The 17,316-nt window shown below is 54.0% G+C and overlaps 1 protein-coding gene across 1 annotated transcript in view; it reads left to right on the forward strand.

Moving 5' to 3' along the window:
* Positions 1 to 17,316, forward strand: part of Myo7a (myosin VIIA) — a 71,540-nt gene that overhangs the window by 17,613 nt on the left and 36,611 nt on the right. Inside the window, 12 exon segments of the mRNA XM_037197315.1 lie at positions 136 to 288; positions 4,334 to 4,518; positions 4,935 to 5,056; positions 5,148 to 5,290; positions 5,463 to 5,576; positions 6,477 to 6,630; positions 7,308 to 7,384; positions 7,577 to 7,696; positions 8,357 to 8,499; positions 9,200 to 9,410; positions 9,928 to 10,063; positions 12,858 to 12,964. Coding sequence (XP_037053210.1) covers positions 136 to 288; positions 4,334 to 4,518; positions 4,935 to 5,056; positions 5,148 to 5,290; positions 5,463 to 5,576; positions 6,477 to 6,630; positions 7,308 to 7,384; positions 7,577 to 7,696; positions 8,357 to 8,499; positions 9,200 to 9,410; positions 9,928 to 10,063; positions 12,858 to 12,964 — 1,665 coding nt within the window.

The following is a 17,316-nucleotide window of genomic DNA, read 5'->3' on the forward strand; positions in this document are numbered from 1 at the left end:
TAGAGACCAGTAAGACCCCCAGACTCAAGCCAGTCAGAGCCGATCTGGACCCTTTCACAGACCCATTGTTCCCATCCCTCTGGAAAGCCTGGGGCCAGGAGCGGCAGCTGACATGAAGGGCTATGTTGCCTGCAGGAACACTGGATTTCCCCTCAAAATGCCACACACATCAAGCCGATGCACCCCACCTCGGTACATGGTGTGGAGGACATGATCCGCCTGGGGGATCTCAATGAGGCAGGCATTCTGCGCAACCTGCTCATTCGCTACAGAGACCACCTCATCTACGTGAGTACCACCCATCGCTGCCCCTGTGCTAGACCCAGAGGTCCAGACTCCTGGGACTTTGTCAGCTTTGCCCTGGGGTGATCCATCTGAGGCTCCTCCTCCCAGGCCCAGGCTCTGGGCTCTTTAGGACGGAGGTTGGGGCAGGAGCTGCTATATTGCAGGTTTACAGGGCTCATAGGCTTGGAAACTAGGGGCCAGGGCTGCCCAGGGACAGGCTTAGCATCTTGCCAGTTGGGGCGCTCGCCCGGAAGCTGTTGCCCTGCTGTGTTTTGGTGTGAGATGGAGGCTGGCCTGGAAGCCTCAAGTTGGGGGGAAGGGCTGTAAGTAGTGTGTGTCTCAAGGAAGGGAAAAGAAGGACCAGAGACTCTCATTAGAACCATCCAGCTCACCTCTCCCTGTAGGAACATTACTCATTACTGTTTTCTTTTGTTGTTGTTGTTTTTTGTTTTTTGTTTTTTTGAGGGTCCCAGAGGCAGTTTATCCAGGCAAGACACTTGCCCTGGAGACACTTAGCGAACAGAAGCTACCATGATTTCATCATAAGAACCCAAAACCTTTTAAAATTATCGAGGGGGCCAAAGACTTTTGTTCATTTGGGTCATAGGATGATCTTTGTGGTATTAGAAATTAAAATGCAAAGTTTAAGGTACTAATTCATTAAGAACGACAGCTAGGACTATCTAGAAAGCAGTGGCCACGCCTCCCATCTGGAGCTGCGAAGACTTGCTTCCCCCTCCCCCCCAGGATCTTCTTGGCATTGACTCCCTTCCAGGGACATCCTCCTCACTGAAGAAAACGGCTTTGTTTCGAGTACTGTAAAGTGAACTATTTATCGTACGTGTGCAGGTGCACACGTACCACAGCGGCCACACGTGAGAGGCTGAGGACATTTTGGGGGGCTGGTTCTCTCCTCCACTTTGTTTTGAGGCAGGGGTTCTCTTGCTGCTCTGCTGTGCAGCACACTACAGGCTAGCTGGCTTGTGAGCTTTCGGGCCACTCTCCTGTGGAGTGCCGGGCTTCCAGATGCGTGTCTCTGCATTCAGTTTTTACAGGGGGTTCTGGGGCTCAGACTCAGGTCATCAGGCTTGCACAGTGAGTGCTTTTAACTCCTGAACAATCTCACTGGCCCTGCATGGTATAGTCTCAACCAGATGTGTACCGTTGGAGTATTCCTTCTGACTGATTACAATGGCGCCCATCTCACTGTTCTCACAGGGGAAAGACTGTGTGTGCCTGTATGTACTCAGATGGTATATGTGTGTGTGGGCGCATCTGTGTGTACACAAAGGCACACACATGTGTTTGACCATAAGTACTTATGTATACATTCAAGTGTGGGAATAGGCATACATATGTGTGCACACATGTGTATATACCTTCACATGTGTGCACACCTATGTGTGAACTCTTCTCCACAGACAGGAGTATATTTATTCACAGTAGTCTGTCTTTCCCACGGTTTTTATCCTAGGCCTCATTTTGGGTAATGTGGCTGGCGTGGTCCTGAGTGCTAACAGATGTTCCCTAGCTCCTTCCCTGCTAGTCCCTGGAGATAATCCGATGCTGCCCACTCAAACCATTAATACCAATCACCTCATCACTGAACGGGCACTGCTGAGTGTGTCCTGTATTCTGTGTTAGGCATTGGGGAGATAAAGACCTTGAACCAGAGCACCAAGCATCCAATAAAATGTACTGTAGGGAACATGTGGGCTGCCATGGTGAAAGACATGGGGCAGACGGTGGTTCAGCCTGGTCCAGCAGGACAGTGAGGGACTTTGGGCCACAGGTTCAGTGGAGGACTTCCTCATCTGCAAGACAGAGTAACAGATGAATACCATGTTCTGAGGCTGTGGAAACAGGGATGGGTGGGTCCCAGCAGAGAACAACCTGGTTACAACCTAGCGAAGCTGTAGGCTGCAAGTGGAGGAGAGATGGAGCAGATGTGGGAACAGGAGCCAGGTGGGGATGCACCACAGGAGACCAAGAAGGATCTGGGAGCCTGGACCAGGGAGCACAGCTGAGACAGTGGCCTGATGACAGGGAGGAGTGGCGGGTCCGTCTGGGTGAAGGGCGTGATGGTCCTGGAGGCCGAGAGCAGGGCTGGAGGGGTGCTGGTTTGGGAGTCCTCACGGCCATCATGTGGTGACCTCCGGGGGTGGGACACTGAAGAATCTTGAGTTCACGAGGCCCTTGGGTCGCAAGCGGAATGGAAAGCCTGGAACAATGGTGGAGGACAGGCTCCGTGTGCAGCCGCAGGAGTCCTGGGACGCTGTGACATCTCCACAATCCTTTCTGTCACTTCCCCTGCCACTGAGCTTCTCGGGGTGACTCTATAGGCTGGGTCATTAGGTCCGAAAGGGTAAATGACATCTGTCATCTATGGCTGCCAGAATGACCTTTCTCCAGCAGACCCCCCCAAATGTCATGGCCTTTGGGTCTCTATCCCTGTGGCTGGCCAGCCCATACCTCCCACTGAAGGATGGAGGGGCTCCTGGGATCCTGGGAGCTCTGATGGTGAGGGCTGGGGAGTGGCTTTGTGGGAACAGCCTCTTGCTGTGTTGGTGACAGATGTCACATTCTTGAGCAAGTGTTAAGGAGAGATTAAGGTGGCACTTATGCCCCTGGTACCCAGCAAGGATGCTACCTTGGTCCTTTAGTCTCCACAGCAGCTCTGGAAGGAGGCAGCGAGTCATCCCCTTTCACAGATGACCAGACTGAGGCTGGCCAAAGGGATACTCCTTGAGGCTGACTCTCAGGCGTGGATGGGCTCCCCATCTGGAGACAAGAGTCCGCTGTGTTCCATAGCTGTGTGGGATGGAGCTGGAACAGGGGGGCGGGGTCACAGGGTCCTCACCCCATCGTTTAGCCTAGGCCTGGGCTCCTGGAGACCTCTCTGTGTGGCTTCTTTCCCATTGACTGGTTGTCTCTACCCGTTCCTTCCTTTGTAACAGACCAACTGTGGAGGGCTGGTGAGTGGGGGGCAGCAGCAGCCCCCGGGAGGCTGTGAGGCTGGCTGGGCTGGGCTGGGCTGGGCTGGGCTGCTCCTCTCTGCCTCCTCGCTTCACTTCTCTTCTTACTCAGGCTCCTGGCACTGAGCCAAGCTGTGAAAGTGAATCTTGGGTGCTCCTGGCTGCAGGGCTTAGAGGAGGTGGCTGAAGGGGAAGGGAGCTTCTGGAACTGGGGTCTCGAGGCTTGGTCAGCGCTTCTCTGCGCAGCTCCCCAGGCCTGGGCTGGGTACCACAACTGCTTTTCCCGCATGCCACGCATGCCACGCTGGGCTGAGCTGCTGGGGAATGGTGGCCGCTCTGGTGTCACGCACTGAGTCCTGGAAGGTCGGCAGAGGTTGGGGAGACAGGCGAGGCTGCCACCTCCCCTGTGTAGAGACATCTTCAGCCTGTCTAGGCTCCAGACATCAAACATCTGTCACCAACAAACAACAGGCAGGGCCTGACCTTTCCTAGCTTTGGGTGAGCTGGGAGGAGGGGGAGTAACTCCACCTCCATTGCCTCCCCTGCCCTGGGGATTCTCCTGGTGATGGGACCCCAGGGCACGGCAGGAAGCATTGTTCATGCTCCCATCCATACAGGAACAGAATGGAAACAGCCTCAGGTCCCCAAGCTCCATCCGGGAGCTCGACAGCTACCTCTGCCCTGGGGGAGCTGTGGAAAAAGTCCCTGAGGCCCCAGCCCCAAATCCCAGCCCCTTCTGGACCACAGTCCAGCCTCAGACCTTCTGCTCTTTATGACTTGACTTAGACCTCGCTTGTGACTTCCTTACCGTCCCAGTCTCCCCTCTGAACACCACGCAGTGTTTGAAGCTTGCTTTAAAAGCCTTAGGTGCAGAGATCGGGCCGAAGGAGGGAGCCAGTATTTGAGTTGTCCCTGCCTTGTGCTTTGAATCTGAAAATGTCTCGTTCATCTTCACATCCTTTGAGCAGACAGGATCATGTAATCCAGGCTTAGGGACCTCCTGCTGTTCCCTCCTCCCTCCACCCAACCCTCGCCACCTGACCGTGTAAACTCCTGTCCCTTGCCGGCTGCAGACATACACGGGTTCCATCTTGGTGGCCGTGAACCCCTACCAGCTGCTCTCCATCTACTCGCCCGAGCACATCCGCCAATACACCAACAAGAAGATAGGGGAGATGCCCCCGCACATCTTTGCCATCGCGGACAACTGCTACTTCAACATGAAACGCAACAGCCGGGACCAGTGCTGTATCATCAGGTGGGCGGCCCAGCCAGCCCCACTCCTGGTGTGAGCTCCAGTCTCTGCCCTCCTGCTACGACACTAGCGATTGTTCCCGTGGTTAGAGTGCCATGATGGTCCCCGGGAGCTGGCTGTGCCCTCGGTGCTGTGTCACAGTGCATAGAGTCGCCCCCACATTCCCAGATCTTACGTTCCTCTTAACACTACAAGGGCCGATTTCCTATTAAGCCGTGGCAGCTGAAATCTGTCTCCCAAGCAAGAGCTTCAGTTGAGCAGTTCACATGGGTCATGCTGGATGACCAGCAGGGATGGGGGTGTGGCGGAGCCCTGTGCTCCCTGAGAGCCAGGCCGTCCTCAGCCTACAGTGAGACACATCAGCTGGGCGGGACAGCCAGGGCTGAGGCCCATCCTGCCACTCCCACCCTCTGCTGCAGCGGGGAGTCCGGAGCGGGCAAGACAGAGAGCACAAAGCTGATCCTGCAGTTCCTGGCGGCCATCAGCGGACAGCACTCCTGGATCGAGCAGCAGGTGCTGGAGGCCACTCCCATCCTGGAAGGTAGGGCCAGGTTTGGAGGGTGAGCCCGGTGCTGGCGCCACCGCTGCCGTATGCTCCCCCAGTCTCACCCGTATTCCCTACCACTCTGCAGCGTTTGGGAACGCCAAGACCATCCGCAATGACAACTCCAGCCGCTTCGGCAAGTACATTGACATCCACTTTAACAAGCGTGGTGCCATCGAGGGGGCCAAAATAGAGCAGTACCTGCTGGAGAAATCGCGAGTCTGCCGCCAGGTGAGCCCTGGCTCCTAGTGCGGGTCGTCCCTGCGTTGGGTAGGTGGGCACCACTGTCCACATGATCCGTGCCACCCTTTACCATGCTGCACTTACCCGAAGTGTCCGAGGTCCCCTGTGAAATTCCTGCCCACGCGTGTTCTCTGGTCCCGATACTGGTGTCCGCTTCCAGGCCACTGACGAGAGGAACTACCATGTGTTCTACTGTATGCTGGAGGGCATGAACGAGGAGCAGAAGAAGAAGCTGGGCCTAGGCCAGGCTGCTGACTATAACTACTTGGCCATGGTGAGGCCCAGGTGACACCTGGGGGTAAACACCTGTCTCAGTCATGTAGACAAGACCAGACTCACCAGTGTGACTGTCCCAGCTCCAAGCCTTCCCTTGTCCCTGCCTGTCCCAGCCCACCCAGGCTTGTTTGTGCCTTAAAGCCCTCCCTCAGTGGGGCACATGTCCCTAGTGACTTCTCACCACAGATGCATTTCTCGAGGTCAACATGGGACAGGGGGACACAGCACACAAGAGCCACAGATCCACATGCGTGGACCTGCTCATACTCATAGGCTGGGCCTTCTAGGATTGTGGGAGCTGGTTGCTGAGGCCTGGGCCTCCAGTAGCAAAATTACAGTTACGAAGTAGTAATGAAAATAATGTTATGGCTAGGGGTCACCACGGCATGAGGGTTGTATTAAAGCGTCGCAGCATTAGGAAGGCTGAGAACCTCTGTTCTAGGGGCTGTGCACACAGCAGGCTAGGTTGAGAACTCCACTCTACCTCCCTGGAGAGAGCCTGCCCAAGATTTAAAGGTGGTGTGGGTGTGGCAGGATTTCAGTATACTTCTGTAACTAGCTGGCTGGCACATGTACACACACACACACACACACACACACACACACCAATGAGCAGGCCGTGTCTATAGTTGCCCTCTGTGGTTCACACATGGTTACAGTTGATGGGAGCTCCCTAAGATTGGGCACCCTGGGACTGTGTGGAGCTGGTGAGGTGCTGGCGCTGTGAGCTGTGAGCTGTGAAGTGAGTGATGGAGTGGGTCTGGTGTCAGTGCCCAGTTCTTCCTCCAGGCAGGGTGCCCTGGAGAAGCCCCTCAGGAGTATTCTAGATATCCTGGAGCCATGGCCCTCCTGACCTCCCCAGCACCCTTCTGTCCTCCTTTTTATGCCCCACCCCCAGGGTAACTGCATCACCTGTGAGGGCCGGGTGGACAGTCAGGAGTATGCCAACATCCGCTCAGCCATGAAAGTGCTCATGTTCACAGACACGGAGAACTGGGAGATCTCGAAGCTTCTGGCTGCCATCCTACACATGGGCAATCTGCAGTACGAAGGTGAGGATGCCACGCGCCACAATGCCACACCCCATCCAGGTGGCATGGCACCTAGCTTCCAGGGGTGTTGGTAGTGCTGTCTGCCATGACAGGTATATGAGACACAGGCTGAGAGGATGTCAGCCTCAGGGGTGGTACACTGTGCGGCAGTCCCACCACAGAGCTGGTGGGTGAGGTGTTGTGACGTGACAGGAACCCTGTGAGACCTCTTCCATACTTGGTTTCTTCCTTAAGGCTAAGTGTCCTCCAGAGAGGGTCAATCTTTGAGTTCATACTGTGGTGTGAATGACCAAACAGCTGTCTGTAAGGGGCAAGACAAAGCAGAGCGTGCACACTTATTTGGCACCACTGCATACCAGAGTGGAAGGTGGCCCATTGGAAGAAGGTACCGGAGTCCACTCTGCCTTTTCACTAGCGCCCAGCATGGGTCCTGGGCAGAACCGAAGCTCTGGGAAGTTCATGCAGTGAATGAATGTCCTGAGACAATCTCAGGCTCGTACTACCCTCGCGGTGCCCCGGGCTGTCATGAGAACATTCATCAGCTGTATATTGGCCGGGGATGATGCTCTCTGTGGACAGGGCAGGTCCCTGAGAACAGACATGGCAGCCTGCCCCTCCTCAGAGTCCCCCTGCCCCTCTGCCTCCCTTCCCGACGCTGTGCCCCTTTCTCCTGGCAGCCCGTACATTTGAAAACTTGGATGCCTGTGAGGTCCTCTTCTCCCCATCACTGGCCACGGCCGCTTCTCTGCTCGAGGTCAGTGCCAGCCTCTGCCCCTCTGTCTGTCCCTCGGAGGCCAACTTCTGACTCAGTCGGGCTGGGCCACTGTTCCTACAGTGGGTGGCACTGTGAGGTCTGGGCTGGGGAAGAGATAGGGAAGGGAGCCAGCTGGGATGAAAGGCAGTCAGGGTGAGCTCGACTGGGCCAACGCCTGGGTGTCTGCTCCAGGTGAACCCTCCAGATCTGATGAACTGCCTCACCAGCCGCACCCTCATCACCCGTGGGGAGACAGTGTCCACCCCACTCAGCAGGGAGCAGGCCCTGGATGTGCGAGACGCCTTTGTCAAGGTGGGTGAGAGGAGCGGCTGTCTGTTCTCTTTGCCCCGCAGGAGTCTGAGCTGTTGATGGACAGGAGCAGGTGTTTCCAAGCTGGGCCTTGCTTCGGCAGTCCCTGGGCTAGAGGCCAGGCTAGAGTTTCTAGTTCTGTGATGTCCAAGTTCCTTCTGTCATCTTCTGAGCCCAAAGGCCAAGCATCCCGTAGGAGTTGGCTCTGCACTCCCCAGGGGACCCTGCTTTGTCCCTCCAGGCCTGCTTTGATCAGCTGTCCTCAGCCAGTCCTCTTAGGACTCATGAGGTCTGGCTGGGTAGAAGATTCCCAACCCTCATGTCGTCATACCCATGTACTTGCCAGTCACAAAGTCCCTAGTCCGTGCCAGCCCTGTGCCGGACTCTGGACCCTCAAGGTGTTCAGAAGGTGGGGAGACGTTCAAGTGAAGTTGCTGGACCCCAAGGTGACTCCTTCCAGCTTCAGGGTCAGGGGAGTTTTTAAGGGAGCAAATAAGTAGTTGCTGAGGCAGGGATGCTCGTGCTATAGAAGGGACAGCCGAGTGAAGGCTTGGGGGTGTTAAGTGCATGGACGAGGCTGGAGCAGGGACACAAAGGGTCTAGAAGTGGGGACTGCCTCCCAGAAGGGTCTGACTTGCCCCATGGTTGACGGGTGCCTTTCAGGGCATCTATGGGAGGCTCTTCGTGTGGATTGTGGACAAGATCAACGCCGCAATCTACAAGCCTCCCTCCCAGGAAGTGAAGAACTCTCGCCGATCCATTGGCCTCCTGGACATCTTCGGGTTTGAGAACTTCACTGTGAACAGGTAGTGTGAGGGACCCCATGCCTGGGAAATCCCATGTCTCTTTATTCAGGCTGCATTCGCCTCCCTCCAAGAACACCCCCAAGCGTGGGAAACTTGTGTTTCAGTCATCCTGGGGATCCCTTTCATGCCCAGCCCCAGCTCAGCTGAGGCCAGCCCAGTTGGATACTGAAGAAACTTACACTGTCCTGGGTACCTGGGAGGTGGTCTCTGGTCTCTGAGCTTATAGCCACAGTCACTGTAATGCAGGATGTCACAGCGTCCCCCAGACTACCATACTGAATATGAGAGTCGAGGCTGCTGTTCAGCTGAGCTGGCATCGGGGCTCCCTCTCCTTGCTGGATCTTGTCAGCCTTGGCCTCTCTGTGATCCTGCTATCTCTCTATGATCCACCTTCCTAGTGTTCTGATCTTTCCCCCCTTATTGGTGGACCCTATGTGGGGCCTGATCACTCAAGGAAAGAGCCCTGAGCCTGGCTTCTGGCCTACCTCTCTTCTGGCACTCAGTGACCTTGGGCATGTCCTTTGCCCTTGCCAGTCCCCAGAGTCATCTTCTGCATAAGGGTTGGACTTGACATTCCCACTCCAGCCAACCTGATGGGAGCTTTATGCCCAAGGTCATGCTGCAGGTAGAGGCAAAGCCGGGTCTGGGTGACAGGGCAGATGTTGGGTAACACGTGTCCATGGTCCTCTGCCCTTCGCAGCTTCGAGCAGCTCTGTATTAACTTTGCCAATGAGCACCTGCAGCAATTTTTCGTGCGGCACGTATTCAAGCTGGAGCAGGAAGAGTATGATCTTGAGAGCATTGATTGGCTACATATTGAGTTCACTGACAACCAGGACGCGCTCGACATGATTGCCAACAGGCCGATGAATGTCATCTCCCTCATTGACGAGGAGAGCAAGTTCCCCAAGGTGGGCGCACCAAGTCTCAGCTTCCCCATCTGCAGCCTGCCCAGGTGCCTTGGGCTGGTTCCAGGGTGTTGACATGGTGATCAGGGATTACCTGCATTCTACTGGACCCTGGGCCAAACTCTCAACATCTAAGTACTCAGATGGTTCAGGATAGATGATGGACTATGGCTTGATTAGGGGATGGGAACACAGGATTGTCCTCCGGGAAAGAAAATGAGATTTGAATCTTGCTATATTGATCAGGCTGGCCTTGATCTCCTGGGCTCTAGACATCCTCCAGCCTTAGCTGTCCAAGGATTTTAGTCATGAGAAGAGCTGCCATAGACTGGAGTGTGCATTCAGTGGTGTGTGGTTCCAGTTCACCCACTTCACAGAGGGGCATCGAGGCTGTGTGACGGGGCGGGGGGAGGGGGGGGGGGGGGAGGAGCTACTGAGGAAGACAGGGGAAGGCTGGGAGGACATGGGGAGGGAGCCACTGGAAAGCAGCGGCTTAGCAATGGCCACTCTGTTCCCTCAGGGCACAGATGCCACCATGCTGCATAAACTGAACTCACAGCACAGGCTCAATGCCAACTATGTGCCGCCCAAGAACAGCCACGATACCCAGTTTGGAATCAACCACTTTGCCGGCATTGTTTATTACGAGACTCAAGGTACAGGTGCTGGTGGGGTGTCTTTCTGCCTGTGCCCCAACCTTCTCTCTCTCTAGGCTAGGAGTGAGACCACATGGTGCAGAGTTCAGAGGAGACAAGAAGAGGCCACAGGAAGCATGCCATCCTGTGCTTTGCTTTTTTCTTTATTTTTGCCTAAAAAACAAACAAACAAACAAAAAACCATCTCACTGTGCAGCCCGAGCTGGCCTGGAACTCACTAGGTAGACCAGGAACACAGAGACCCACCTGGCCTGCCTCCTGAATTCTGGCCTTGTTTTTTCTTTCTTACAATACTGGGAGGTCAAAAGCTGTGCTACTACAGTACCCGACTCCTGAGCTACATCCCCAGCCCTTCAAAAGTTGATCTTTCTAAGCACATTTAATTGTGGCAAAGCGCACACAATACAGTTTGCCATGATAACCGCCTTATACTATAATTCAGGGCATGGCACACATTTGCAGTGCTGTGAGTCGTCACCACCACCCTTTCTGTGACTCCACACAGAAGTCAGTCCACCCACCATCACCCTTCACCCCCCGGCCCACCCCCTCACCTCTACCTCCTGGTGCTATGATCCCACCACCTAGGTACCTTGTGCAAGTGGAGTCACAGGATTCGGCTCTTAGGTTCAGTCTGTCTTACTCACTTATCACAGTCCCATCTGGGTTCATCCGCGGTGTGGCATGGGTCAATTCCCTTTGTTTTCGTGGCTGACTAATACTCTGCACATGGATATACCACACTGTTTACTTCTTCACGTGCTGATGGGAAATGGTTATTTCCCTTCAGCTAGTGTAAACGGTGCTGCTGTGGGCGTGGGGTCTGTGTGAGTTTCTGCTCTGGGTTCTTTTTTTTTTCTTTTCTTTCCGAGACAGGGTTTCTCTGTGTAGTTTTGGTGCCTGTCATGGATCTCGCTCTATAGACCAGGCTGGCCTCGAACTCACAGAGATTCTTCTGGCTCTGCCTCCCGAGTGCTGGGATTAAAGGCATGTGCCACCACCGCCCGGCCTGATCTGGGTTTTTATGAGAGGGCTTAGTGCTCCTTCGTATATGGGGAGACTGAAGCTCAGAAGGGAACTGAACTGTTCTTCTATGACCTGGTACAGCCTAGTAGACTCGAAGAGAGGCCTAGAAACTTCCAGCAACAAGACCAGCGCATTGAAGGGAGTGCCCAGACATCTTCCCTTCCCCCAAGGGCATGCAGCTGGTTCATTTAAAGCTGAAAGTCAGGGGGTAGAGAGATGGCCCAGGAGTTAAGTGCTCTCCCAGAGGACCTGAGCTCAGTTCCCAGTAAACGAGTTAGGTGGCTCACAATTACATGTAATTCCAGCTCTCAGGGATCCAATGCCCTCTGTGACACCCACCCACACATGTCATATACATACAGAAAGATAAATCTTGATGAGTATGGTGGTACACTCCGAAGGTAGAGATGGGGGATCTCTGTGAATTCTGGACCAGCCAGATTGACAGTCTGTTTTCAAAAAAAAATCTTTAAAAAAAAAAAAAGCTAGAAGCAGGCAGTGATTGGCACCTTTAATCCCAGCACTTGGGAGGCAGAAGCAGGTGGATCTCTGTGAGTTCAAGGCCAGCCTGGTCTACAAAGTGAGTTCCAGGACAGCCAGGGCTACACAGAGAAACCCTGTCTTGAAAAATAAAATAGGAAATAGAAAAGAAAGAAAGAAAGAAAGAAAAGCTGTAGCGGGGTGAAAACCCAGCTCACTCGGCCTGCGGTTCTGCAGTTCTGCAGCTTTGCAGCTTTCCTGCAGAGAGCCTTGCTGAACCTCCAACCCACCCGGGTGTGAAAGGCCAGCCCTAGGTTGGCATCCGCCGTGGGTGTAATACACTGAACATCCTGCCCATTGTCCTGCAGTCCCACCCAGGGCCCAAAGCCCCTGGCATTCGGAGCGGTCTAGAGCCGTGTGGCAGGCTCCCTTATGAAGTGGCCCAGAAATCTGTGGTTATATGCATGCTGCGACCTTTCTCCTCTCAGACAGGGACACCAAAATCTTGAAAGGAATTTCATGTCACATGATGAAGTTGGCATCTCTCTAATAAGAGACGCTGCCATTGTAAAACTCATGCGGCCATCCCCCATGTCATGAGCAGGCCCAGGATCTGCCCTCAGGGGTGGTGGCCCAAGTCCTGTATTTGGCAGTGTTCCACCCCCTCAGGCATCTCTAGCCCATGGATACCTCATCTCCCGCCCCACCCTAGCTCCGCTGTTGCTGAGAATGGCAGTGCCCTCTGGGTGTGGGGAGCCTTCCTGGGTTGGCACCAGGGTCTTGGGTTCGAGTGTGAACTCTCCCATGGCTTCGCGGACACCAATCTGTCATATGGAGAAGGTAGTGACTGCCTGTCCCAGAACGCAGGCAGGCATGACACTGTCAAATTCACCGTCCTGACTAGTTTGGAGGTGGTGGTCATCAGTTGCCTTACTGATGGCTTCTAGCATCTAGATGTGGTCTCTTTCAGGGGGCCATGTACCCTGGCATCTTAGTTTAAAAGGCTGATAGTGGCTTAGGGATGACCCAGTTGGGAAGGGAGCCTCGCTTTCTCCTTGAGACAGAGTCCTCCTGTACTTGTTATATAGGCTGAGTGGGGATTTGTGTTTGAGAGATTCCTCCTCATTTTCTCTGTCATCTTGGGGAAGTCAGTGTCCCCTCCAGGCCCAGGGCCCCCCACTGTGGAGTGGATGTGGGTAAGTTAGGCGAATGCTCAAGGTCCTTCAGGATGTTGTGGTTTTGGGGAGCCCTTGCTGGAGGAGTTATGCCTGCCCTCTGCCACTGGCAGGCTTCCTGGAGAAGAACCGGGACACCCTGCATGGGGACATCATCCAGCTGGTCCACTCTTCCCGGAACAAGTTCATAAAACAGATTTTCCAGGCTGACGTCGCCATGGTAAGGCTGTTGGATGTCTCTGTGGGGAGAAGGGGCCTTGGAAGCCAGGCCTGAATCTAGACCGCACCCGAGTCTTGTTTGTCCATGGAGCCCCTTGAATTTGAGCGTCGGAAGCGGGGACAGGGCTTGGCTGGGGCTCTGGAAGGGAAGGCCAGCCAGAGGCTGCTGTCTAGTCCTGCTCTACTGACCCAGGATGTGACTGGGGCATGAGGCTCAGAGAAGAAGGGCTATGTGGGAGGTCACTTGGGACTTGGGACTGGCTTTACCATGGAGGTCCCCCAGCTAGACAGACATAAGGGGAGACATAGGATGGGTGTGGCGTGTGGGCCACTCCAGACCCTGAGCTGATACAGGGGACTGCCTGCTCTGCCCCCTGTGAAGCCCAGTGGGTGTCACTTGGAGTTTCTTGCCGCACTGGCTGTTTGCCTTTCATTCCATTCCTTTCTGGGTCCCTGCTTCCTAAGGTCCAGGGGAGGGGAGCAGGGAGGGCAGAGTGCTTGGGATGGTGGCCAGAACCTTGACCTCTAGCCCAGGCCCACCCTACCCCGTCTCAGTGGCCTTCCGCCCATGCCTCTTCCGCCTCACCTGCCTGTGGTTCCCCTTATAGTTTCTCTGTGGTTATTCATCGGGCACTGTCGGCCAGGCAGCGGCTTCTGTGAAGGTAAAAGCCCCGGCCTGGGGCCCAGGATGACCGTGGCGGGAGAGCTCAGCCTTATGGGGCTGACTCCAAGGGAGAGAGGGCTGGATTTTTTTTTTTTTCTTTTGTGGAGTGTGGGTTTTTTTTTGTGGAGTGATTTTTGGAGTGGTTTTGGTGTTTGAGTTGTGTGTGCTGCAGTAGTCTCGGTTTCTTAAGGGGGAAACTGAGGCCCACAAGAAGGCTGAAGGAGGCTCCTAAGCCCTTTCTGCCTCACCCCTGTTATTCTACCTCCTTCCATGTCCTTAGACTAAGAACTCAGGGGGACTCCGATGACATACTTAACTGTGGACACAGGTGGTCTTCTGTTTCGCAGATTCAGGACTGAGGCCAAGAAGGGGGCTTCATTCACCTTAATGACACATCCTGGGGTGGAGGGTGGTCAGCTAGGAAAGCTGCCTTGGTTCCCACCGCAGGTCTTGGCTGCCATGATGCATCCCAAAGGTGTTAGAGGCCTCAGCTACTACACCAGCCCACCTCCTCTTTGTCTCTCTCTTCCCTGTTCCCTCGCTCTTCTCTGTCCAGTGCTGACCTCATATTTGGTCTGCTCCTGGGCCTTCCCAGAGCCCCAGGATAGACCAACACCCTGGGCATTAAGGGGAGGAGTATGTACCAAGCCTGTCTAGATAGGGACTCTCTTCCCTCCTGTGGATGATTCTGGTCCCTGTACTGGTAACGGGCACACACACACACACACACACACACACACACACACACACACAGAAGAAGCATTTTTTCCCCCTGACTGTGATACATATAGACACACTAGCAGTGATTGAATGTGACCTTGGACAAGTCCCTTCACTGTGCTGAGTCAGGTTCCAATGCTGATGTGATACAATATGTCATCTAGAATGGGTCAGGTGGCAAGAGTCTGTGAGTGTGTGTGTGTGTGTGTGTGTGTGTGTGTGTGTGTGTGTGTGTGCATGTATGTGTATATATGTATGGAGGCCAGAAGGCCACCTCAGATAGTGTTCCTAAGAAGCCATACACCTTATTTTTTAGACAAGGAACTCACCAAGGTTAAGCTGGCGGCCAGCAAGTCCCAGTTCTGTTTTGCCTGTCCCATCTCCTTGGCACTGGGATTACAAGTGCATACCACCTAACTTTTATCTTTTTGCATGTGGGTGTGGGGGGATTGAACTCAGTCTCTATGCTTGCAAGGCAAGAACTGTACCAACTGAGTTATGCCCCCAGACCAAGAAAGGCCTGCAAGTTCTGGAGACTTGACTGCTCTCTTGTGGAATTGTCCCAAGACAGTGTCTTAGCCATAGCGCTTCTGTCAGGGTGGAAGACCACAGCGCTTGCTTACAGGAACCTAAGTCCCCAGCCCCTGAGTTCTCACCCTTTGATTCTTGGGTCTGCTACCCGAGGGCAGTTCAGGCTTCACGGCCTGCCCTGACCTATTGACATGGGGACCAGTGAAGTGGAGGAAGGCCACCTTCCCACATACGGGGTGCGCCCAGAGGAATGTCTCACCCCAGTCATGTCCACAGGACAGTTGTCACTCCTGTCTGCCATGTGCCTGCTCATCAGCCGACACCTGACACCGTGAAGACTTCTGTCTTCCCTCAGATCAGTTCTGTACCCATTTCACATTAGCCTTTGGACTTTGGGCTTCAGTCTTTGCCTCATTCCCAAACACCCACAGATGACCCAGGAATCTAATCACCAGGAACGAGGCTGTCCCCGAATAAAACAGAACCAGATGAGAACCCCGATGGCCAAGACAGGGAGAACAAACTCCACATACTCATTCACCCATTCACCCACATGCACTCACACACTCACCCACTCAGTCATTCACTCATTCAATCTACAAATGCTACTGAGTCCCCTCCATAGGCCACACATGTTCTAGGTCCCAGGACATAGCACTGAACACATAGAAACAAAAGGAAACCGAACCGTGTTCTCGCTCTTGTGTTCTAGCAGAGGGAAACAGTGAGAGAGGCAATGAATGGATAAAGCGTGCTGGGGGGGGGGTATGGAGAAGGACAGGGCGTGGTGGCAGGGCCCTGTCATTGTGCATGAGGCTCAGGACAGGCCTTACTTGGAAATTTATAGGAAAGTGAAGGCACTACCCCTCCCCCAGGGGGACTCTGCAGGGGGAGAGCAGTGTGCATGTGCAAAAGTCCCAAGTCTACCCCAGGCAGAACCAGGAGGCCAGTGTGCCAGAAAGGATACCAACAGATGGTGGGGACCAGAGGCTACTGGGGTAGATCCTGGGGCTATTACGGATCCTTGCAGGACCCTGGGCTTTCCTTGGTGTGAACTTGGATGTTTGAGTGAGGAGGGATGTGGCTGATTTCCTCACCCAGCGCCCCCCCCCCCCCCCCGCTGCTGTGTGAATGGAGTTGTTAGTGCTGGGTATGGTGGCAGGCAGGGGGTGTGGGGGAATGGGGGAATGAAATGGGGGAATGGGAGAGCTCGGCTGAGGTTGGACCCAGCTAATGGGGAATGTGAGCGGCATCAGGTCCTGGGGAGGACCTGCACGTTTGTCCCTTATGAGAGAAGGGAATGAGGGGAGTTCCTAAGGGGTTGGCTTGCACAACAGGAGGGAGACAGTCTATGCGCCATGGAGGACAGGTGACCAAGGGTTGGTGTGTGTCCTGGTGCACACGTAGCAGTGAGTGTGCCCAGGCTCTGGTGACATAGCAGTGAGCAAGGCAGACCCAGCCTGTTGTCAGAAGGAGACAGCTTCAAGATGACAGAATCTTGAAGGGTGTGTGTGCCCTGTTCATTGTTGTATGTGATCTCAGTATCTATTTCCTGTGTGTACCTGTGCCACATAGTGAGCATGCAATGTGCATGTTCTGCATGTGCATGCAGGGTGTGCTGTGTGGGAAGTGTGGTATATGCTCTTAGTGTGTGCACATCATATGTATGCATGAGTGCTACATAGTGTGCTTGCTGTGTGTGGGTGCTGTGAGGGATGCATATGGTGCATATATGCTCAGAGTATGCATGCCATGAGTGCTTTATGGTGTATGTTCAGCAAGTGTGCCGAGCGTTGTGTTCTTAGCATGTTTGTGTCATATGTGTGCATTTGTGCTGGATAGTTATGCATGCTGTGTGTGAATTAAATGCATTGTCTTGTGGGCTATGCATTTTGTCAGTGATTTGTGTGGTATATACATGCTTGGTGTGGGTAAGTCATATTTGTTATATGGTGTGCATGCTGTGTGCATGTTACATGTGTGCATGTGGGTGTTTGTGTGGTGTCTGCATGATCAGATGTTGCCTGTGTGTATATGCTGTATGACGTATGTGTGTGTGGTGTGTGTGTACGGTTTGTGTAGATGTGTGTACTTGGTGCATGTATACCATGTGCATATAGTGTGCGTTGTGTGTGCTCTGTCTTGTGAGCCACATGATCAGTATGTGTGTGCTGTTGCTGAATCGAGAACCCTGCTGGGCCAGAGCAGACATCACGCTATCCCTAAATCCCCTGGGCAAAATTTTGAATGCTCTGCAGTGGAACTTAAGATGAAAAATACTTCATGTTTCAGAACGAAAAACATTTGCTTTCCTGCGGGGTTCATTAGAAGCTATGACATAGCACCTGGATTTAGTGCTGGTTAAGCACCTTTACCCCTCCCCCACAACACCTCACATGTGTGCTTCTGCACCCCAGATTTTAAAGTAGTTGTTGTAT

This window comes from Peromyscus leucopus, chromosome 1, assembly GCF_004664715.2.
Source record: "Peromyscus leucopus breed LL Stock chromosome 1, UCI_PerLeu_2.1, whole genome shotgun sequence".
NCBI lineage: Eukaryota > Metazoa > Chordata > Mammalia > Rodentia > Cricetidae > Peromyscus > Peromyscus leucopus.